This window comes from Anomaloglossus baeobatrachus, chromosome 3 (assembly GCF_048569485.1).
Source record: "Anomaloglossus baeobatrachus isolate aAnoBae1 chromosome 3, aAnoBae1.hap1, whole genome shotgun sequence".
Taxonomy (NCBI): domain Eukaryota; kingdom Metazoa; phylum Chordata; class Amphibia; order Anura; family Aromobatidae; genus Anomaloglossus; species Anomaloglossus baeobatrachus.
In genome coordinates, this window is record NC_134355.1 from 323,623,362 (window position 1) to 323,647,362 (window position 24,001).

At 48.4% G+C, this 24,001-nt stretch overlaps 1 protein-coding gene across 1 annotated transcript in view; it reads left to right on the forward strand.

Moving 5' to 3' along the window:
- Positions 1-1,813: 1,813 nt before the first annotated feature.
- The window catches only part of REV3L (REV3 like, DNA directed polymerase zeta catalytic subunit), a 326,132-nt gene continuing 303,944 nt past the window's right edge, over positions 1,814-24,001 (forward strand). Inside the window, exon 1 of the mRNA XM_075340044.1 lies at positions 1,814-2,352. Within this exon, the coding sequence (XP_075196159.1) occupies positions 2,214-2,352 (139 nt within the window). The 5' untranslated portion in view covers positions 1,814-2,213. The remainder of the gene's footprint in view (positions 2,353-24,001) is intronic.

Consider the following 24,001-nt stretch of genomic DNA (forward strand, 5'->3'; position numbering starts at 1 on the left):
AACACTGACCTGTGGAGCCCGTCTTTCCAGACCGCAGCATGGCAATTGTTTGCTGCGGAATCACATGCGTCCTCCGTAGAGAGAACACAAGCAGGATGAACCCTGATCATGGGCACTGACAGTTTTGACTAAAGGGTGCTTTACACGCTGCGACATCGCTAACGATATACCGTCAGGGTCACAGTGTTAGTGACGCACATCCGGCGTCGTTAGCGACATCGCAGAGTGTGACAGCTAGAAGCGACGATCAACGATCGCAAAAACGGCAAAAATCGTTGATATGTTGCTCCTAATCATAATCTCGTTGGTGTTTCATTCCGCAGATTGTTCGTCGTTCCTGTGGCACCACACATCGCTGTGTGTGACACCGTAGGAACGACAAACATCATCCTACCTGCGTCCACCGGCAATGCAGAAGGAAGAAGGTGGGCGGGATGTTCCGGCCGCTTATCTCCGCCCCTCCTCTTCTATTGGGAGGCCGTTTTGTGACGTTGCTGTGACGCCGAACGCACCTCCCCCTTGAAGGAGGGATTGTTCGGCGGTCACAGCGACGTCGCTGAACAGGTATGTGCGAGTGACGCTGCCGTAGCGATATTGTTCGCTACGGCAGCAATCACATGTCGCATGAACGACAGGGGCGGGTGCTATCACTCGCGACATCGCTAGCAATCGCTAGCGATGTCACAGCGTGTAAAGGACCCTTAAGGCTATTTGCGCACGTTGCATAGTGTCCATGCTGAAAAATCTGCAGCGATTTGGCAGTGCATGTGCGCTTCAAATCGCTGCAGAAACACTGCGTAATGGATACAGTGTGTCTGCAGAATAGATGGCGATTTCATGCACTCGGAATGCTTCCTCTCCCATAGACAGAGTGGGAGCAGCATCCAAAGTGCACCAAATAAGTGACATGTTACTTTTTTGAGCGCAGCGATTCGGATCAAAATTTCAGCATGCAAATCACTGCGCTCTCAAACGCAACGTGCGGGTGGATTATGCACAATCTTCATAGATTGTGCTGGGGACACAGGACGCATGCGTTTACGTTGCAGTGCAATATGCAGTGTAAACGCATGAAATTACACGTGCGCACACGGCCTTAGGGTATATTCTCACGTTGTGTATTTCCATGCGTTCTGCGTCCCCAGAAAAGTCTATGAAGATTGCGCAAACTCCATGCGCACATTGCGTTTGAGAGCGCAGTGATTTGCATGCTGAAATGTGTGGCTGAATCGCTGCGTTCAAAAAAGTAACATGTCACTTATTCCGTGCGCTTTGGATGCTGCTCCCACTCTTGTCTATGGGAGAGGCTGCATCCAGAGCACATGAAATCGGCATCTATTCCGCAGACACGATACATCCATAGTGGCTGCGGTTTGAAACGCACATGCGGTGCCAAATCACTGCAGCATTTTCAGCATGACAATACGCATCGTAGACATACGGAGGTAGAAACCCCTCACCATATACTGATCCTGTGAATCCAGACGTGTTAACCCCTATAGGCGCCGTCCATTTAACGCCATTCTCTTCCTTCTCTTCATTTCCGCTCTCTCTGCACAATAAAGAACCACATAGGTCTAAACACGACCCTACGGCGCCTGCGTGGTAGCCCCATTGATCTCCTACGGCAGTGAGTCGGCGGCATCCCCTCCCCCCAGGCCGTAAGTGTCGGTGAGAGGAGCGGCTGCTGCACCACCTCTAGGGGCGCTAAGGAGAAGGCCAAGTTCAAGTCCGCGCCACTTCCCGTCCCCCTCTGAGTCCCCTGCACACGGCGGCACGTCAAGGGTTACTACTACTACAACAAGCGTACGAGCGGGGGGCGGCCGACGCCTCGCCCCTCCCACACAGCGTACGGTGTACACGCCCACGACTCGCCCCCACCAGCCTGTCACTCTCCCTCCCCGTGACGTCACCATCATGGCAACAACAGCTGCGGCGGCCGCAGCCAGAGCCGTGACCGGAGGGATCGTGAGCCCGGGCGGGCTGGAGTGTGACTCGGAGCTGGAGGGGCGGCGCAGGGGCGACTGCTGACCCGGAGCGCGGCTGAGAGCCGTCCAGGGGAGTCCTGTGATAGGGGGGTGCCGTGCACCCAGCCTGTGTGTGCCGGAGCACATGCCCTCTCCCAGGCCCCTGACACACCGCTCATGGTCCTCCCTGTGAGGGGCATACCCCGTCTGTGGCAGTGAGGGCAGGTGCCCTGGCTGTAGCCCACCATGTTCTCCCTGCGCCTGGTGACTGCGGATTATTACTTGGCTGCTCCTGTGCCAGGCTTGGATGTAACCAAATCCCACTTCCGAGACTGCCCTGTAAGAAGAGTGCCAGTGGTCAGGGTGTTCGGGGCTACCCCCGCAGGTAAGGAGATGCCCTGCCGACTGGGGCTAATGGGCTGGCGGATGGGTGCCCGGGGGCATGGCTTATACCATGATAATGTACCACCTGACAGTGTGTGAGGTGCCAATCGTGTGCTGAGAATGCCAATAGTTGGCACCTATGACTGGACATCTACCCAGATGCTGGCCTTCAAGGTGCCATCCATGTAAAAGAGTGGTGTCTGCCTGGTATTGTGTGCCCATTATTACTACAGGCCGGTGGCAAGGGCATATGTAGCAGAGGGTCACTTGTCGGTAAGTCCTTGTGACCGATGTGTGCTCTATAACTTGCAGCTGGTATATGCCCTGCTACCAGGAGCATTCTGTGCCATCGTCCGCAGACACAATGGGTCTCTGGCAGTGAGACGTACACTGCTGTGGGAATCTCCCAGGCACGCACGGTGCCAGAGCATGTGTGAAGAAGGTCACCAGTGGATATGCCTGCTGCAGTCAGGAGGGCAGGCTCCTTTGTATCTTTACCAGTGGATGTGCCCGCTGCAGCCAGGAGGGCAGGCTGCTCTGCATGTTCACCAGTGGATGTGCCCGCTGCAGCCAGGAGGGCAGGCTGCTCTGCATGTTCACCAGTGGATGTGCCCGCTGCAGCCAGGAGGGCAGGCTGCTCTGCATGTTCACCAGTGGATGTGCCCGCTGCAGCCAGGAGGGCAGGCTGCTCTGCATGTTCACCAGTGGATGTGCCCGCTGCAGCCAGGAGGGCAGGCTGCTCTGCATGTTCACCAGTGGATGTGCCCGCTGCAGCCAGGAGGGCAGGCTGCTCTGCATGTTCACCAGTGGATGTGCCCGCTACAGCCAGGAGGGCAGGCTGCTCTGCATGTTCACCAGTGGATGTGCCCGCTACAGCCAGGAGGGCAGGCTGCTCTGCATGTTCACCAGTGGATGTGCCCGCTACAGCCAGGAGGGCAGGCTGCTCTGCATGTTCACCAGTGGATGTGCCCGCTACAGCCAGGAGGGCAGGCTGCTCTGCATGTTCACCAGTGTCAGCATAACTTGTGGGGATATATAGGATGGGAAAGCTGCATCACTACAGGCGGGCAGACAGCAGCTACTGTATCGTTTCATCAGGACAGAAGGGGCCCCAGGTCATGTGAGGATCCCCCAATCCTTACATGACCTGCTGGGGAATGAGCTGGGAGTGATGGCATAGACGGTTACCTAGAGGACAGGCAGTGTGGCACCTCCCACTCATCACACTGCTAATGCTTTGTGCCCGCTCACCTGCAGCGCGGCTAGTGACCCTGGCGTGTGCCCGCTCGCCTGCAGCGCGGCTAGTGACCCTGGCGTGTGCCCGCTCGCCTGCAGCGCGGCTAGTGACCCTGGCGTGTGCCCGCTCACCTGCAGCCCTGCTAGTGACCCTGGCATGTGCCCGCTCGCCTGCAGCCCTGCTAGTGACCCTGGCATGTGCCCGCTCGCCTGCAGCCCTGCTAGTGACCCTGGCGTGTGCCCGCTCACCTGCAGCCCTGCTAGTGACCCTGGCGTGTGCCCGCTCGCCTGCAGCACTGGATGCTGTATTTCATGTGCTGGCTTTTCTGCAGGGTCAGCAAAGATCCAGATGGAGCAGAGCCCGGTGATCAGACATCAGGAGTAGCAGATTTATAGGGGTCTGGTTATTCACACATTCTGCTCCTACCACTGCCATTCTGAATGCTGCTTGCAATGCTTTATGGGTACTGGGCATCAAAACAATTTCTGTATCCTGGGGACGATGTACCACAAAAAGATCAAAATGAGATATTGGAAGACTCCTGATGATTCTTAAAATCTGCCATAAAGGTAAAATCCCTCTTGCCCTGATTACAGCTTGGCCGCCCTGACTGGCAGTGCTGGTGACGGGTACCGAGTGCTGGATGTATTCCTTGCTCTGGACATCATTTTTGGTTCCTCTCAGTAAATAATGGGGTGCAATTAATATTTGCAGTGGAACAGTCCATTTTTTCCTTAGGCTAGGTTCACATTTCCGTTGTTTTGCATCAGTCACATACGTTGCTTGACGCTTGTGACTGATGCGTTGCACAACGGGTGACAAGAATTGGAATTCATTGTCACGAGAAAGCGGATTCTGTTGTAAAATGGGTGATCATTCACAATAGCCGGCCGCCGGCTTTTGAGAGCGATCAGCTGATCTCCCGGCTGCTGGCTTTGATCTCCCGGCTGCCGGCTTTTGAGAGTAAACAGATGATCTCCCGGCTGCCGGCTTTTGAGAGTAAACAGATGATCTCCCGGCTTTTGAGAGTAAATAGATGATCTCCCGGCCGTCGGCTTTTGAGAGTAAATAGATGATCTCCCGGCCGCCGGCTTTTGAGAGTAAATAGATGATCTCCCGGCCGCCGGCTTTTGAGAGTAAATAGATGATCTCCCGGCCGCCGGCTATTGTGAACGATCAGCCGATCGCTCACAGAAGCCCGCCGCTGGGTGATCAGCCGATCGCTTACAGAAGGCGGCTGCAGGGCAATCAGCTGATCGGTCGCTGAGAGAGAGCATGCGCAGCGAAATCAAAAGGATTCCGCTGCCCAAAAAACGTTACAAGCTGCGTTCCTGCCGCCCGATGGTCAGTCGTTCCACGACTGATCAGTCGAGCGGCGGATGCAATGCAAGGGCATCAGTCACAATCCGCCGCTCATACAAGTCTATGGGAAACAACGGAATCCGCCAAACAGATTGCGTTGTTTATCAGAGCGGTGGATTGTGACTGATCATAATCAACGGAAATGTGGACCTAGCCTTAGGGACAAAGCTTCGTATTTAGACTCTATAGGGCCACACATGGCGGGTTTTTATTATGGTTTTGTAGGTAGTCCATATACCGTCATATTCTCCTTTTTGATGTAATACGTCTAGATGATTGCTATATGATGCAGGACCCTGAAAGAGAAAACCTACATAGAAAATTGGAGGTACAGTATGGGCCACTTGATCTATATGGGTGCCACAATGTGGGTTCTTAGTATAGCCACATGTATGAAACCGTGCCCTTTACTTTGACTGCCGGCCAATCCGGCTCTAAAACCTATGCAACAGATGCGGCGACAATACCGCATCCTTTGCATAAGTTTTTTACATGCGGCCCATCCGGTTTTTGCCACTTGCGGCAGTCTACTGAGCATGCGCAGTGGAAAAAACCGCATGTGGCGGCTGGATGCGTTTTTTGCCACAGGACGCCGCGGCGTCCATAGGCATGCATTGCAAATCGCACCGGATGCGGTGCGATGCGTTTTTTTGCCGGACAAAAAAACATGCCAGGCAACGTTCCATCCGGCTAAATCTGCCGCATGCGGCAAAAACCAGACCGAACGCAAGGCCATGCGGCACAATCCGCCACTAATGAAAGTCTATGCAAAAAAAACGCAACCGGCGGCAAAAATTAACGGTTGCGTTTTTTCTGCAAAGCGCCGGATTGTGCCGCACAGGAAAAAACGGATGTGTGAAAGCAGCCTTAGGCTACTTTCACACATCAGTTTTTTGCCATCAGGTTCAATCCGGAAAAAAACGGGTAAAACGGATCCGGTACCGCATCCGTTTTTTCCCCATAGACTTGCATTGGTACCGGATTGTACCGGATGGCTTTGCGGTGCATCCGTTTTTTTCCGGATGCGGCAAAATTTATCAAAGCGGCGGCCGGAGGCAACGTATCTTGCAACGTTTTTTTGTCCGGCAAAAAAACCGCATCGCGCCGGATCCGGCGCGATACGGCGTGTTTTACAATGAAAGCCTATGGACGCCGGATCCGGCGCAATGCGGTAAAAAATGGATGCGGCTACCGGATCCGTTTTTGTAAACTGCGCATGCACCAAATTAATTAAAAAAGCTGATCCTTCAAAAAAAAGGACAAACCGGATGCAAAAACGGATGCAAACCGTATCCACCGGATCCGGTTTTGTACGCATCCGGCATAACGGATCCGTTAAAAACCGGATCCGGTGGATACAGTTTGCATCCGTTTTTGCCGGATCCTTTGCATCAGGAAAAAAAAGGATTGTGCCTGAATGCAGAAAACGGATGTGTGAAAGTAGCCTTAGTCATCAACCTGTCTAAATATGCACTAAGGACAGAATCAATGAATTGTGCTGCTTTACTAGCTTCTTTATGTTAAAGGGGTTTTTAAAGCTTGGAGCAAAAGTCTGCAGTCATTCTTTGTGATTCCAGATTACTGAATCATGAGTGTGTGTACTTGCGGTCACATGTCTCAACCTCTCAAATTCACTTCTATTGAGTGAACTTGAAGGCGTCTAGTCGGTGCGTGATCGCAAGTATGCAAATCACCTGGTGGCCGCCTGCACTGGCTATCTCTGGGCATCGTAACCGCATGCACACCACACGCTGTCACATAGGACAAAAGTCTGCAGTCATTCTATTTCTGTAGATACCCTTTAAAATAAAAAAAGGAATTCAGGAAATTTGATGGCCACAAATGGCATTTAAAAAAACACCAATCAGGTACTTACCAATCCTCAGTTGTTTAATGGATTATTTAGAAAGGGCACCTGCACCATTATGCATCGCTCTTGTCCACTTGCGATTGTCATGTGCGATCCGATTAAAAATCGTATTGCAATCGCACCTGTGCCAGTCTATGGGGCAGTGCCCTTTTGTTAGTTATTTTTCTTATCATGAGTCGTTCTCTCAGTGAAATTGCAGCATGCTGCGTATATTGCACCAGACTTTCTAACGCGAGAAAAATATCGTAATACAGATGTCATACGCATGTCATACAGATGCTTGATGAGAAAAAGCTACACACTCGCATGACACTCGCATGTCATATGGATCATAGGGGAGAAAAAAAAACCGCAGACCATACGCAGGACGCTCGACTCACTTTTCTGGGCAAGTATCGCAGACATTTTTTAATCACAAGTGGATATGAGCCTATATATATATATATATATATATATATATATATATATATATATTCTCGGCGGCACATTGTCTTGTTTACAAAGCATAACCTGATGCCGAGGATGAAGATTTTTAAGCTTGCTTAAAGGGAACCTGTCACCAGTTTTTTGCCCTATAAGCTGCGGCTACCATCCGTGGGCTCTTATATACAGCATTCTAACATGCTATATATAAGAGCCCAGGCCGCTGTGTAGAACGTAAAAATCACTTGATAATACTAATCTAAACGGCCGCTGCGGTGGAGTTGGGTCATATGGGCGTCTTCATTCTCCGGTGCCTGCGCCTCCTCTTTCGGCCATCTTTGTCAGCCTTCTGAAGCCAGGGTGCATGACGCATCCTACGTCATCCACACTTGCCGGCATTGAGGTCCTGCGCCGGTGCACTTTGATCTGCCCTTAGCAAGGCAGATCAAAGTATTGTAGTGAACCTGTGCAGGACCGGCGAGTGTGTATGACGTAGGACGCGCCATGCACACAAGCTTCAGAAGGAGGACTAAGATGGCCGAAAGAGGAGGCGCCGGCACCGAAGATGCCCATATGACCCAACTCTACTGCAGTGACCGTTAACTTAAGTATTATAAAGTGATTTTTACGTTCTACACAGCGGCCGGGGCTCTTATATACAGTATGTTAGAATGCTCTATATAAGAGCCCACTGGTGGTGACCGCAGCTTATAGGCCACAAATCTGCAGACGGGTTCACTTTAAAAATTAGTTCACCTGAAAAAATACTGCAAAATGCTTGTACATCAGGTGATTGCTGACTTGTGTAGACAGCATAGAAGGCTCGATAGTCAAGAAATGAGTGCTCCTAGGAACATTAGGTCCCACATATTGACCTGTCTAAATGTGCCCTTGAACCCAATTGACTTAATTCCCTTTGCAGAGCATGAACATAATGTGAATGCATCTACCATGGTGCAAGCTCATGTTTGACTAATTGTTTGCTGCCAGTCATAGCATGTCATATAAAGTATGGCACACTAGTAAACCTTAGCGTTGTATGCAGTTTTATCATGTAAATTATGTACAGAACCTATACCAGGGGTCTCAGACTCGGCTGGGTATATGGGCCGCACGTAGAAAAAAAAATTGAATTTGGGGGGCCGCATTATTTGCAGAACAGTGACATTTTTAGTGATACAATATTTTTATTTTTATACACTTTTTTTATCACCTTTTTTGAATATTTTCACTAGATTAGTTTATTTAGGGTTTTGTTTTTTTTTAATGACATTCATTGTATGTACTTTGGCACGATTTTATAGCTTGGGCCGTGCTTGGGCCGTTATGGATGTGGCGATAAATATGCACTTTTTTTTTAATTTATTTTAGCTTGTGCATGTATATATAGGCATGTGTGTATGTATAATATTGTGTATGCATGACATTTTAATGGTAAAAAAATAAGTCCTGCTTTATTTAGATTTTTTTTACATTTTATCCCCTTCTGATAAGTAATATCATCTTGCAATTAGCACCATATCATAATTTTGGCCAACATCTTGTAGTAATGTTTCCATCCTGGTCCTCATCTTGTAATAATGTGCCCATCCTGTTCCCCATCTTGTAATAATGTGCCCATCCTGGTCCCCATCTTGTAATAATGTGCCCATCCTGGTCCCCATCTTGTAGTAATGTGCCCATCCTGGACTCCATCTTGTAGTAATGTGCCCATCCTGGGACTCCATGTTGTAGTAATGTGCCCATCCTGGACTCCATCCTGTAGTAATGTGCCCATCCTGGACTCCATCCTGTAGTAATGTGCCCATCCTGGACTCCATCCTGTAGTAATGTGCCCATCCTGTAGTAATGTCCCCTATTGTGCCATTCTTCACATACTCATTAAAAAGGTTCTTCTCACCTGTCCTCCATTCCTGCGGTGTCCTCTTTCCTGCTTTTTGCAGCCTGCAGGTACTCTAAGCCCTTGACAATCGCGTTTGGTGCAGGGGCCGCCACTGTCAGCGCTTTATTTCAGTTGAATGAATTGCTGGCGTCACACAGAGAAACTCTTTGGCCAGCGGCTGCCATTGGTAAATATGTGCAATCAGAGGCAAGCAGCTTGATATCATGCGCCAATGTGAGCTGCTTGTGGCTGCTATTTGTATAGCTGCAAAAAGCTTCTCTGCGCATCGCTGGCAATACATTGAACTGAAATACAGTGCTGACAATGGCGGCACCTGCAGCGGCTACAATCGTCAAGGGGTCTGCTGGTCGCAAGATGCAGGCTCATGGGCCGCCACATTTTTGAGAACCCTGATCTGCTGAACCCAGTAAATGAAGTGATACATTGTTGGAATCGGAGTCTCTTTTCCTACATTATGTTGCTCTGAAAGGAGGTAGCAAAAGCCTGGTGACAGGCTCCCTTGTAATGGATTTTTTTTTTATCACGTTGCACTCCATAGACTTGAATGTATGTTTGGTGTGAGTTGCATGCACATTTTTGGACAACTTTATTTTTTATTTTTTTACTAACAAATCACAGCTGTAAAATGGTCCTATTACAGACAGGCTGTGCAACTTGTTTGAGAATTGTTGCTGTGGCTAAATTGCCATGTGGACCTTTCCTAATCATGGTGACTTGATTTACCCAAGTGTGCATGTTTACCTCAGAGAGGAGAACTAACACCTTCTCTCTTGCAGGGGTGCTAGTCCATTCAGGGGCGTCTATCAGCACTAAATGACTGTTCACACCAAGCACTTGGACCCTTGGCATGGCTGGACCGTTAAGTGCACCTTTCCACTAACATATTTTCCAACTATCTCTTTCCTTTCTTCCTTGATTATCAGGTTTGGCTTTGCATAAGCCAGAGAATGGCTGATATAGATTGAAAATAGGAAGGTAGGAGGTGTCCTGAATTGTTTGTTTACGCCAAGATGAAGCGAGCGCATCTGCTTTGTTTGAACAGTCATTTAGTGTTAACAGTCCTTTTAAACATCAGCATGCTATGCTTATTTTAGGGGTACTTCTCACATAGCGAGATCGCTAGCGAGATCGCTGCTGAGTCACAGGCTTTGTGACGTACCAGTGACCTCATCAGCGATCTCGCTTTGTGTGACACTAAGCAGCGACCTGGCCCCTGCTGTGAAATCGGTGATCGTTACACACTGTTCTGGTTCGTTTTTTGCTCATTGGTCTCCCGCTGTGCAGCACACATCGGCGTGTTTGACAGCGGGAGACTAACGAGCACCGACTCTGTGTAAGCAGCGTATGCTGGTAACTAGGGAAAATATCGGGTAACTAAGCAAAGCACTTTGCTTAGTAACCCGATGTGTACCCTAGCTACGGATACAGGGAGCCAGCGCTGGCAGCCTGTAAGCGGTGTACGCTGGTAACCAGGGTAAATATCGGGTAACCAAGCAAAGCGCTTTGCTTAGTTACCCGATATTTACCCTGGTTAGCAAGCGCAGCATTGTTACACGAGTCGCAGGTCGTTGGGAAGATCACTAGCGACCCTGTAGCGACGTACCAACGATCCTGACCATGTCGTATCATGGTTGGAATTGCTGGTAGATCGTTTAGTGAAACGGTACCCTTACTGTGCAATGACTGGTAGTGTCTATAGTAAGTGTAGTAAATCTAAAGCATACAGTATATGTACTCATTCACAGTGCTGTATAAATCTATAATATGGCATCCTTTCTGTAAACCCAGTTTACATACATTTGTGTGAAAAACACCATTAATGTGGTCGCCTAAAGAGCCACATGGTGGAATATGAAACCCACAGGTCCGTAATGCGGAGTGGAAGGAACTCTATGCTTGTACAGTTTGGTGTATGCTTGTACATTGTGGTCTATGCTTGTACATTGTGGTCTATGCTTGTACATTGTGGTCTATGCTTGTACATTGTGGTCTATGCTTGTACATTGTGGTCTATGCTTGTACATTGTGGTCTATGCTTGTACATTGTGGTCTATGCTTGTACATTGTGGTGTATGCTTGTACATTGTGGTCTATGCTTGTACATTGTGGTGTATGCTTGTACATTGTGGTGTATGCTTGTACATTGTGGTGTATGCTTGTACATTGTGGTGTATGCTTGTACATTGTGGTCTATGCTTGTACATTGTGGTCTATGCTTGTACATTGTGGTCTATGCTTGTACATTGTGGTCTATGCTTGTACATTGTGGTCTACGCTTGTACATTGTGGTCTACGCTTGTACATTGTGGTCTACGCTTGTACATTGTGGTCTACGCTTGTACATTGTGGTCTACGCTTGTACATTGTGGTCTACGCTTGTACATTGTGGTCTACGCTTGTACATTGTGGTCTACGCTTGTACATTGTGGTCTACGCTTGTACATTGTGGTCTACGCTTGTACATTGTGGTCTACGCTTGTACATTGTGGTCTACGCTTGTACATTGTGGTCTACGCTTGTACATTGTGGTCTACGCTTGTACATTGTGGTCTACGCTTGTACATTGTGGTCTACGCTTGTACATTGTGGTCTACGCTTGTGCATTGTGGTCTACGCTTGTGCATGGTGGTTTATGTACGACCTGTATGGGTCTACTATGTTCGGGTGTCCGCCTGCAGAAAGCATTTACGCCTGAAAATAAAGCAAGACCGCGCACACGCTGACTCCGTCTGCTCTATTATAGTCAATGGCCCGGTCGGCGCATGCGTCCGAAACGCGTTTTGCGGGGATGTTCGAATGCAAGCTCCGACATGACCACTGAATGTAGGTAAAAACGAAATGTGAAAGCGGCCTAACAGTCCTAACTGCAGTCTGTAACACCCTTCCTACTATGGAAGCCGAGTTACTTTGTGTTTCTGCTGTCGGCATCCCTGTGCAAGATTTCCCTCAGGCCCTGGACAAGAACGTGCCATGATGAAGTGTGACACTACGTAGGAAGTCTTAACGGGAAGGTCAAAGTGAATCTTTCCATTGCAGCTGAGGGCAAACAGCCTGTGGTGTGCGGGGCCGTACCCTTTTGGTTTCACTGCGGATGAGAGGTGGCAATCGGCAGATGTTGGCACCCATCAGTGGCCCGCCCCGCCATGCCTCAGTCACTGGGGACCACAGACCAGTATGGGGCACAGTTTGACCAATGTTAGAGTGGGTTTTGGAGTACTGAAGAACTTCTGATCCATTCTACATTGGCAGCAGCATGCTGTCATCTGTGATAGGGTCATTTATAAGGCAGTCTTGTTGGATTATGTCTCATCATGTTTTCTGGCTTTAACCAGGTTCTAATCATTTAAAGGCCACTGTCACTCCTTAAATAAAGGCCTCTATGGGATGCCCACATAGGGTTAAATCGGCAGGCAGATAGAGCTCTTCCACATTTTTGCATGTTTGGCAGTGAGGAACGCAAGCCCAGACTTGTAAAGTACATATGATTCCACATTTCCCATTTGTGCTTTCTATTGCATGATATCCGGTACAACTATTGTAAATTGCTATTCACAGCAGGGGCTCAATGGTGCACGGTGCCATCATACATTATGTTTATGGGTGGATCCACACTGCATGTCCTTGCCCAAAAGCATTCAGGGTTCACATTTCCTTTTAGTGCATTCTGGAAAAAGAGCGCAGAATTCTGGTGGTTATAGACAACGAAGCAGTAATGTATAAGCTATGAATGAAAAAGTGCAGTTCTATTTTTCTCAGCCCTAATCTGACCGAGAAAACAATCGCAGGATACTGCGGGTGGAATACGATTGTTTTACTTGCACCCATTAAAGTCTATGGGGGCGAGAGAACCATCACATTGCACTAGCATTACAGCGGAGTGCAATATGATTCTCGCATCCTCCATAAACGGAGGCGATAAGGAGAGAACTCCCTCCCCTCCGCAGCTATAGACTGATTGCACGATCGGACCACAGTTTCATGACACTCGGCTCCCTCTGTGCTGCGAGCATGAACTGAGTGTCATGCGAGCACTCGCACTAATCCCCGTGTGGCCCCAGTAATCTCTCCAGGTTGTTGCTGCCCAATCTGATAGCAGCATGAGATACAGGTAGAGACCCTGATTCCAATGATGGGTCACTGGATAAAATCACTTTTGCCTGCAGTAGTTTTAAGGATATATGCACACAATCAGGACCCGCTGCGTTATGGACGAGGCACGTCCTGACCTACGGGGCCGTAAGTCTCCTCTGCAGGAGACCGCAGCTGCTCGTACCCACGATCCGGGCTCGGGAAGTTGCGGTCTCTGGTTGTGTTCTCCCTGTGGAGAACACTCGCAACTCCGCAGCAAACAATTGACATGATGTGGCTCGTGAAGCCGCACTGCAGATTCGTTTTCGCTGTGGGAAAAACAAGCACAGTGTGTAGGAGATTTCTATAAATCCCATCCACTGTGCTAGTACTGTATAATGCAGCGTTTTGGAAGCAGTGAAAACACACCACATCCAAAACTCTGTGAACCCTGATCATGGGCACACAGCCTAACTGTTCAACGAATGCTGATCTCTCTATCCCCACCCCCATCACTCAGTGACGGCTTTTTGCCTATGCACAGTGTACACCAAAAGCTGCAAAATAATGGTGGAAGTGGGGTTATACACAGCTCATGAATGTAGGAGGACTACATGGCAGCAGCTTTACTAGTCCTCTAGTGATGATCTCCTGCTGATAAATCCTTCACTGCAGATTGCTGAATAGAAGAGAATTGTTGAGAGAGGCCGGAGGAGAGTAGACGGCATGTGGCTGAAAGTATACAACCTGCCTACATGTGGTCATATGACTGCTCACCCGCACAGGGCGTACAGGAGAATTGTGATCCTCTGGGGTGACTGCAGACTTCTCATTTCAGCTCAGACAACCCCTTTTACAGACTTAAAGGTTTCTTTTATTCCCTTTTACTAAAGCTTTTTTGTCACCAGGGTGGGGGTTTTAGAAAATAAGAAGAGGTTTCCCGCGTCTCAGAGGAGGGCTGCTCCACCGCTGACTGCTGCGCCCCTCCGCTGACTGCTGCGCCCCCTCCGCTGACTGCTGCGCCCCCTCCGCTGACTGCTGCGCCCCCTCCGCTGACTGCTGCGCCCCCTCCGCTGACTGCTGCGCCCCCTCCGCTGACTGCTGCGCCCCCTCCGCTGACTGCTGCGCCCCCTCCGCTGACTGCTGCGCCCCCTCCGCTGACTGCTGCGCCCCCTCCGCTGACTGCTGCGCCCCCTCCGCTGACTGCTGCGCCCCCTCCGCTGACTGCTGCGCCCCCTCCGCTGACTGCTGCGCCCCCTCCGCTGACTGCTGCGCCCCCTCCGCTGACTGCTGCGCCCCCTCCGCTGACTGCTGCGCCCCCTCCGCTGACTGCTGCGCCCCCTCCGCTGACTGCTGCGCCCCCTCCGCTGACTGCTGCGCCCCCTCCGCTGACTGCTGCGCCCCCTCCGCTGACTGCTGCGCCCCCTCCGCTGACTGCTGCGCCCCCTCCGCTGACTGCTGCGCCCCCTCCGCTGACTGCTGCGCCCCCTCCGCTGACTGCTGCGCCCCCTCCGCTGACTGCTGCGCCCCCTCCGCTGACTGCTGCGCCCCTCCTCTGACTGCTGCGCCCCTGCTCGTCCCACTTGGAGCATCACGTGATGCCCTTCTCTGGTTGTGGAAGCTGGCAGTTTGGTGGGGTGCACTGTTGTGAGAGTGGTGGAGCAGTGCTTCTCCGTAACCACAGGTTCTTTTATTTCATTACATCCCTGGGCCAAACATAATGGAAAACCCCTTTAATCTGTGCGTAAGTAATACAGATATAAGAATTGGATTATTTAAATAGATTGGCTATATTGAATTACCCTTTTTTTTTTTTTTTTTCCCCCCATAACTGGGAAATGAAGACTAAAGCCTTTGTCCTTTTATTATTTGGGGCATAGTCACTCGTAGTAGCTGTGCTGCAGTTCTTGTCATGCTGCAAAATTGAGGATACAGTTTACTGATAATTGCCTTGGTGATTGGTGAAATTATGTCCATTGAAAAACGTACGTGTTCTATCCATATTTTCCCTTTCGCCTATGACGGCACCACCTGAGAGAGAGGTTGTGCTGTCATGGGCTTCTGAAAATCCCATTACCGGTAAGTAATTAAGATTTTTTCCATGAATAAAACACACATATATCCATGATAGTTTGTGGTGTTTTGTTTTTTTTAGATATCAATGGGTTGATGTTTTTTTTTTTTTCCACAGATTAAAATAACCCATGTGGAAAAATCACTGATGGTAAAAGCTACATATAACTGAATAGGATAACTGAAGTGAGCACTAATATATATATTTTATGAGTGCAAGCCAAAAAATACATACTATATAAGGATAAGGCTGCACATCAAACTTAGATAATGGTATAATGCCTCAAGCATATGGAAAAATATTGGAATATACAATGAAAAATGCTACTTGCTAACTTGAACATGTGAATAATGAATTGCATACCTGCCATGAATATTAGGAAAAAGGAGATATTTAGCAATCGCATTGATCAATGTAACTGAGCCCCAAAACCTCGCCAAGGTATATCTCTATATTGGGGTCCCTAGCTCTGTGACCCTAACTGTGTGTCATCTCATTGCAATTAAAAACTGCTGTGGTGGAGAGGGGTAACTAAGGACTTTCTTATATAGGAGATGGAAAAAACATGGCCGAAAGGGGCGGCGCTGTGTTCACATTCAGAAAAAAAACTACATATAACTGAATAGGATAACTGAAGTGAGCATTATATATATATATATATATATATATATATATATATATATATATATATATATATAATATATATATATATATATATATATATATATATATATAATATATATATATAATTTTTTTTTTTCTAAAGCCTACGTACTCCTTTAACATTATGCAGTTTGCAAGCTGTGTGGTGTGTTCTTGCAAAAAAATGAGTGAGTGGGCAGAGAGATCTCCAAAAATATGTCCCCACCCTCCCCAGGCTTAGGAGCGCACACGTGGGAATGTGCAGATCTAGGGCATGTAGTGGTGATTGATGTGTAATGTCATGTGTCTTTTACCCTTGGACAGGACACACGGAGGTTCTGCTTCCAAAGCTTGTGGTGGAAGTAGTTCACTTAGAAAACCTAATGCTGATTTGACTTAGTAGATGTTTTGAGCTGCTATTACTGAAAAGAAGCCTTTCATAATAAAGGAATATATGGAACATGTTTGATTTGTGGGTCTGACAAGTTTAGTGTCTATTGGTCCTGGAAAACCCTTTCCCAAGGAGATAAAGCAGGATTGGGCAGTTCAGTTTTGCATATTTTTCTCCCAATCCTATAGCGTCCAGAAGTAAGGTTTAACTGGATTGTACTTAAAGGGATCCTGTCAACAGGATTTTCCCTTATGAGCTGCAGCCAGCACCAGTGAGCCCTTAAATACAGCCTGCCAAAATACTGTATATGAGTCCAGGCCGCTTTGTAGAATGTAAATAACACCTTTATAATACTCACCTGGGGGCGGTCCGCTTCAGTGGGTGTCGCTGCTCTCGGTCCGGCGCCTCCTCCATCATGTGTGATTGCCGTCCTCCTGCCCACGTTTTGCGTCATTCACAGAGAGGCCTCCATTGCGCTCTTGCGCATGCGCACTTAGGGGTACTTTGCACACTACAACATCGCAGCTGCGATGTCGGTGGGGTCAAATCGAAAGTGACGCACATCCGGCGTCACTGTCGATATCGTAGTGTGTAAATCCTTTATGATACAAAAGCGTCGTAATCGTATCATCGGTGTAGTGTCCGACATTTCTATAATTTCGCTGCAGCGACGGTACAATGTTGTTCCTCGTTCCCCTGCGGCAGCACACATCGCTGTGTGAGAAGCCGCAGGAGCGAGGAACATCACCTACCTGCGTCACCGCGGCTCAAGCCGGCTATGCGGAAGGAGGTGGGCGGGATGTTTACGTCACGCTCATCTCCGCCCCTCCCCTTCTATTGGCCGCCTGCTGTGTGATGTCGCTGTGATGCCGCACGACCCGCCCCTTTAGGAAGGAGGCGGGTCGCCGGCCAGAGCGACGTCGCAGAGCAGGTAAGTGCATGTGAAGCTGCCGTAGCAATAATATTCGCTACGGCAGCTATCACAAGATATCGCATGTGCGACGGGGGCGGGGACTATCGCGCTCGGCATCGCTACCATCGGCTTGCGATGTCGTAGTGTGCAAAGTGCCCCTTAGATCTGCTCATCTCAAGTCTTTGACCTTTCCTCACTCCTGCGCATTACAGCACTTGTGTGTGCATGCTCATGAGCGCAATAGAGGCCTCTCTGTGAATGATGCACAGCGCGTCATTCTGACGGGGCTGGGCAGGAGGACAGTGATTGCCTAAGATGGAGGAAGCGCAGGACCGAATGCTGTGACACTGACCAAACCCTGATGACACTAAAACAGCTGATGTTACGTGGGGCGTTTTTTATATTTCTGACCTGTAGATCTCAAGGAAATTCCCTCTGCCATTACTAAAACCCCCCAAAACATTGCAAATGTGCTCGAATGACCTCCGTAACTTCTCAACATGACTTTCAATCTTCCCCCTCCATCTTTGGACTGCAGCAAATCCATGTGCTGAAATACTGCCAAAGAGTCCCAAGGAAACCATATGGAGAGATACCGGTACTAAAGTGATTGTTGTATAACCCTCCTATTCACTGCTCCTAGTAATTATTCCTGGGATTTAATATTTCACTCATTCCTATAAACAGTTTGACTGCAGAACAAGCTGTCACCACCCCCCCCCCCCCCCCAAAAAAAAAAATCCAGATTCCGAAACTTGTGCCTAAGGATGACACTTTAATAGCCCGGCAGAAGGGTTCTGACCACTTCAGAGGTCAATCACAGCCAGGCCTGGCATTCTGAAGTTCCAGCAGGCATTGTTAACATTACAGCCTGTCAGCCTGCGGGTGCTCATCTGTGCCATGCGGTTTCAGTTCCAGCTTCATCTTGCCAGAATATCAGTGGGATTATTAAGGTAAACCGCGTGCTACTTCAAGCTGCTGTCCTGTTGTGCTGGGATCAGCAGACTCTGTATGCAATGCCTTCAGATTAACTCACCTTGTCCTTTAGAGAACATATTCAGGAACTAGTGTTCCCATTATGGGAAGTGGTTTGTAGCCAAATGACCCAGATCTGATCAAGAAAATGTTGGCATGCAGATGGGGCTCATTCACACAACTATATTTGGATCAGTCTTGAAAAGGTGGGGCATGTAAAGGATATTTTTTTTCAGTCAGTAGGTTCACACAACCTTCCTTTTAATCAGCTATATTTTAACAAGGTGTAGACTCAGGATCTGTAACGGGGTATGTGAACACGACGTCTTAGTGTGCGAACATTGCAAGTTTTTCAGGATGAAGACTCTTCAGGACATGAGAGGTTGGGGAGTAGCCGTGGGACTGGTGGATTAGTCGGGCAGCATAGTTTAGAATAGATTGGAGGGATGCAAGACTGTTAGAAGGGAGGCCACAGAGCAGGATGTTGCAATAATCCAGGCGGGAGATAAGGGTATGCACTAGGGTTTTTGCAGCTTCTTGGGAAATGAATGTACGGATCCGGGAAATATTTTTGAGTTGGAGGTGGCAGGAGGTGAAGAGGGCTTGGATGTGTGGCTTGAAAGAGAGATCAGAGTCTAGAGTTACTCCCAGGCAGCGAACACGTGGGACTGGGGAAAGTGAGTAGCCATTGACATTGATGGATATGTCAGGTGGGGGGGTTGAGTGAGGAGAAGTAAAGATGATAATTTCTGCTTTGTCCATGTTCAGTTTTAGGAATCGAGCAGAGAAAAAGGATGAAATAGCAGACAGACACTGTGGAATTCTGGTTAGTAAGGAGGTGAGGTCAGGTCCAGAGAGGTAGATCTGTGTATCATCAGCGTAGCGGTTATATTGAAAGCCGTGGGACTCTATCAGCTGTCCCCGGTCCGAAGGTGTAGATGGAAAACAGCAGGGGTCCTAAAACTGAACTTTGGGGGACACAGATAGGGGGCGACATGAGGAAGTGGTGTGAGAGTGTGAGACGCTGAAAGTTTGGTTGGTTAAGTATGAGGAGATGCAGGATAGGGCCAAGTCTATGATGCCCAGAGATGAGAGAATTTGTAGTAGAAGGGAATGGTCTACTGTGACAAAGGCAGAGGACAGGTCCAGGAGGAGGAGGACAGAGTAGTGTCGCTTGGCTTTGTCGGTTAGTAGGTCATAAATGACTTTAATTAGAGCAGTTTCAGTTGAATGATGCGGTCGGAAGCCAGATTGTAGCTGGTCAAAGAGTGAGCAGGAGGAGAGGTATGAGGACAATTCAAGATGGACATGCTGTTGTAGTAGTTTTGAGGCATAGGGGAGAAGTGATATGGAGCGATAGTTTGACACAAAGGAAGGGTCAAGGGAGGGCTTTTTGAGGATGGGTGTAATGGAGGCATGTTTAAAGCAGGAAGCGAATACACCGGTTGTTACTGACAGGTTGAAGAGATGGGTTGGGATGAAGACTGTGGTGAGATTGGGGATAAGGTGGGATGGTAGTGGATCAAGCGGGCAGGTTGTGAGATGTGATCTTAAGAGTAGAGTGGAAAGATGGTCTTCTGTCATGGGGGAGAAGCTGGATTTGGAGGAAGAGGACTGACTAGTTGTGAGGAGGGGCTGTGCTAATTGTGGGCCGAAGCTTGTTCTGATGTTGTCAATCTTCTGCTTGAAGAAAGAGGCAAAGTCTTCAGCTGAGAGGAGAGGAGAGGGAGGTGGTGCTGGAGGACGGAGGAGAGAGTTAAAAGTGTAGAATAGCTGTTTAGGGTTGTGAGAGAGAGAGGATATGAGGGATGAGAAGTAGGTTTGTTTTGCAGCAGTGAGTGCAGACTTGAAGGTGGTGAGGGTCTGTTTGTATGTGACGAAGTGCTCGGCGGAATGAGACATCTTCATCTGCGCTCAGTGATTCTGGAAGCTCGTCTCAATTCTTTAGTCTGGCTCATGTGCCAGGGTTGCCTGTTGATTGTGTGGGTTTTGGTGTGTGTGAGGGGGGCGGCTGATTCGACAGCTGCAGAGATGGTGGTGTTGTATAAAGTGGCAGCAGCATCTGTATCGTATAAAGAAGCAATGTCTGTGAGAGGGAGAAGGGACTGAGGAAGTGAGTGTAAATCAAGGAATTTGATATTTCTGCGAGGGTGTGAAAGTTTGTAGGGGGGAGGTTGCGTACTTGGAGAAGAGAGGGAAGAGAATGTTATTAGGTTTTGGTCAGACAGGGGGAGAGGTGAGTTAGAGGTTAGATAGGGAACGGAGTGAAGATGAGGTCCAGTGTGTGGCCATCTTTGTGAGTAACTGCAGAGGACCATTGGGTGAGGCCAAAGCAGGAAGTAAGTGTTAGAAGTTTAGAGACAGATGAGTGGGAAGTGTCAATGTGGATGTTAAAGTCACCCATGATGATGGTGGGGATGTCGGTGAAAAGGAAATGTAGTAGCCAGGGGGTGAAATGGTCAAAAAAGGCAGTGGCTGGTCCTGGAGGGCGATAAATGAAAGCCAGTTGGAGGGGCAGTAGATGCGAACAGAGTGCACCTCAAACGAGGGAGGGGTAACAGAGGGTGGCAGTGTAATTGGTGTAAAGGAGCATTGGTTGAACAGGAGCGAACCAACTCCTCCACAATGCTTACTGGGGCGGGTGGTGTAAGGCTGTGTGCTTTTTTCCTACGTTTTGGCTGCTTTTAAAACTGCAGCATGTCATTGTCAAAATGCATGCGTTCTGCTTCCCCATCAAAGTCTGAGAAGTCAGCAAATTCCATGCGCACATTGCTTTTTAAAACGCAGCGTTTCGGATGCCAAATATTTGACAATCGATTTGTTTAACCCCTTCACGACCATGGACGGATCTTTTCGTCATGGATCGTGTCCCGGTAAGCCCCGCCCCCTGCCGCGGGCAGGCGGCGTGGATCGGCACACATATCAGCTGTTTTCAACAGCTGACGTGTGTGCCTACATGTTCCGAGTGGAATCGCATTCCACCCGGAACATTAACCCCTTAGATCTCGCTGCCAAAGTCTGGCAGCGAGATCTATATGCGCGCGGCCATGTTTTTTACTTACCGCCGCCCCCTCCGGACGTCACGTGAGTGATCACGTGACGTTCGGTGGTTGCCATCGTAGCACAGGGTCATGTGATGACGCCTGCTGCTACTAAGTTTCACTTTCCCTTTTCCTCGGCACGGAGCAGAGGAAAAAAGAAAGTGACTATTTCTGCTGTATACAGCGGTATAGCTGTGATCAGCAGATAGCGATCAGCAATCGGATTGCTGATCGCTATAGCCCCCTAGGGGGGACTAGTAAAATAAAATAAAAAAAGTAAAAAAAAAGTTTTAAAAAATTTAAAAAAAAACCAAAAAACCTAAAAGTTCAAATCACCCCTCTTTCCCCCCCACTGAAAATTAAAGGGTTAAAAAAAAATAAATATACACATATTTGGTATCGCCGCGTTCAGAAATGCCCGATCTATCAAAATATAAAATCAATTAATCTGATTGGTAAACGGCGTAGTGGCAAAAAAATTCCAAACGCCAAAATTACGTTTTTTGGTCGCCGCAAGTTTTACGCAAAATGCAATAATAGGCGATCAAAACGTAGCATCTGCTCAAAAATGCTACCATTAGAAACATCAGCTCGAGACGCAAAAAATAAGCCGTCACTGAGCCATAGATCCCAAAAAATGAGAACTCTACGGGTTTCGGAAAATGGCGCAAAACGTACGCCACTTTTATTGGACAAGCTTGTGAATGTTTTTTAACCCCTTAGATACAAGTAAATCTATACATGTTTGGTGTCTACAAACTCGCACCGACCTCAGGCATCATACCCATACATCAGTTTTACCATATAGTGAACACCGTGAATAAAACATCCCAAAAACTATTGTGCCATCACACTTTTTTTGCAATTTTTCCACACTTGGAATTTTTTTGCTGCTTTCCAGTACACCATATGGTAAAACTTATGGTTTCATTTAAAAGTACAACTTGTCCCGCAAAAAACAAGCCCTCATATGGCAAGATTGACGGAAAAATAAAAACGTTACGGCTCTCGGAAGAAGGGAAGCAAAAAACAAAAGCGCAAAAACAAAAAGTGCCCCGGAGCTGAAGGGGTTAAAAAAGCAGCATGTCACTTTTTTTTTTTTTTGTGCGTTTTGGTTGTATTTTCCACCCACTCTATCTCTGTGGGAGCGCACTGTCAAAATGCATCCACAATGCAGGCGTTTTGGATGCATTTATTTAGGCGCACGCAGTGTTTACAGTTGTCAAAATGCTGCATTTTATTTGTCAAGCCAAAACGCAGCGGGTGAACATACCCGAAGACAGTTGGAGACCACCATAAGAAAGTGCAGCAGGACAGGCAGTGTCAGAGGGGGTGAGCCAGGTTTCAGTGATGGCGAGGAAGGAAAGTTTTTTAGTGATGAAATGATCATGGATGTAGGAAAGGTTTGTTGCAGACAGAGCGAGCGCTCCATAGAGCTCCTGTTAGTGGGACTGGAGGAGCGGGGGCTGGGTGAATGGGTATAAGGTTAGAAGGGTTGTGGAAATTTGTCTTAGGCCTCCAACACACATCCGTTAAAAACACGCACGTGCAGCGAGACACGTATTTTCCCTGCTTGTTGCGTGTGGTAAGTACGTGTCTCGGGTTCGTGTCGTCCACGTGTGTACTCCGTGTGCTATCCGCAATAACATATGGAGAACCGGTAATTTGCATACTCACGTGGTCCGCGCTGCTGTCCAGGGTTCTGATCTTCGGCCCCAGCCCCACCCACTCCCCGCTAACGCTGCTTCCGGCCGAGCGGAGGGACTGAGATCAGCGCCCGTGACAGCACGCCCACCTCCATTACACGCTCATGAGTGGCGGCCGGCAGGAACATTTTGCAGCGGTAGAATCTGCGGGGCTGGTGGAGGTGAGTATGTGTTTTGTTTTTTTTTATTTTTAAATTAATGACACGTGTTCTCCGGCGTGTGTCACACGGGACCACATCCACACTACATCCATGTGGGACGGGTGCGGGCCGTGTGACACCCGTGCTGCCGGAGAATACATGGACATGTCAGCGTGAGAAAATCACGGATGCAAGTAAGTACGGAACGGACACATGTTCCGTTCCAAAATACTTACGTGTATCCAAACAATAATGAAAACATAGGTCCACGTGTCTCCGTGCCGCCGGTACGTGAAAAAACTGCCAAACACGTACCGGCGGCACGGATGTGTGTCTTAGGCCTTAGATTGTGGATGGCAGTTAGATGTGACAATGGGGATGTGGTGAGGAGGACCGGGATTTGGAGAGATATCCCCAGCAGTGAGGAGAAGCAGAGAGTGTTAGGTGGGAGCAGGAGAGGCCATGAGATGGTCCTGTGTGTCTGGAGACACTGGGTGTAAAGTGGAGGAAAAGCTCAGAGGAGAAGGTGAGATGGGTGGGGAGGATGGAAGGAGAGGTGAATAGTTCATTACAGGGTTTAGAGATCAGAGGGGAAAGTAAGAAGTGAAGTATTACAGGGGTGGAAGTGAAGAGCAATACAAACATTGTTTATCGTGACTGTTACCTTCCAGTCCCTTCCGGTCACTTCTGCCTAATTCATTATCTACACACTTATAGATCCACACTTAGTGATCCACACGCTGACGATCCATGTATAATCAATCGATATAGATATATATATATATATTTTTTTAAACTGCTTGGTGTCTTCTGACACCTGAATCAGTTGAAAGAATCTCAACATGCTGAACATATGGCTAGCGAGTGATTTTTACATATAAAGGCATGTTCATTCTTTTTAGCTT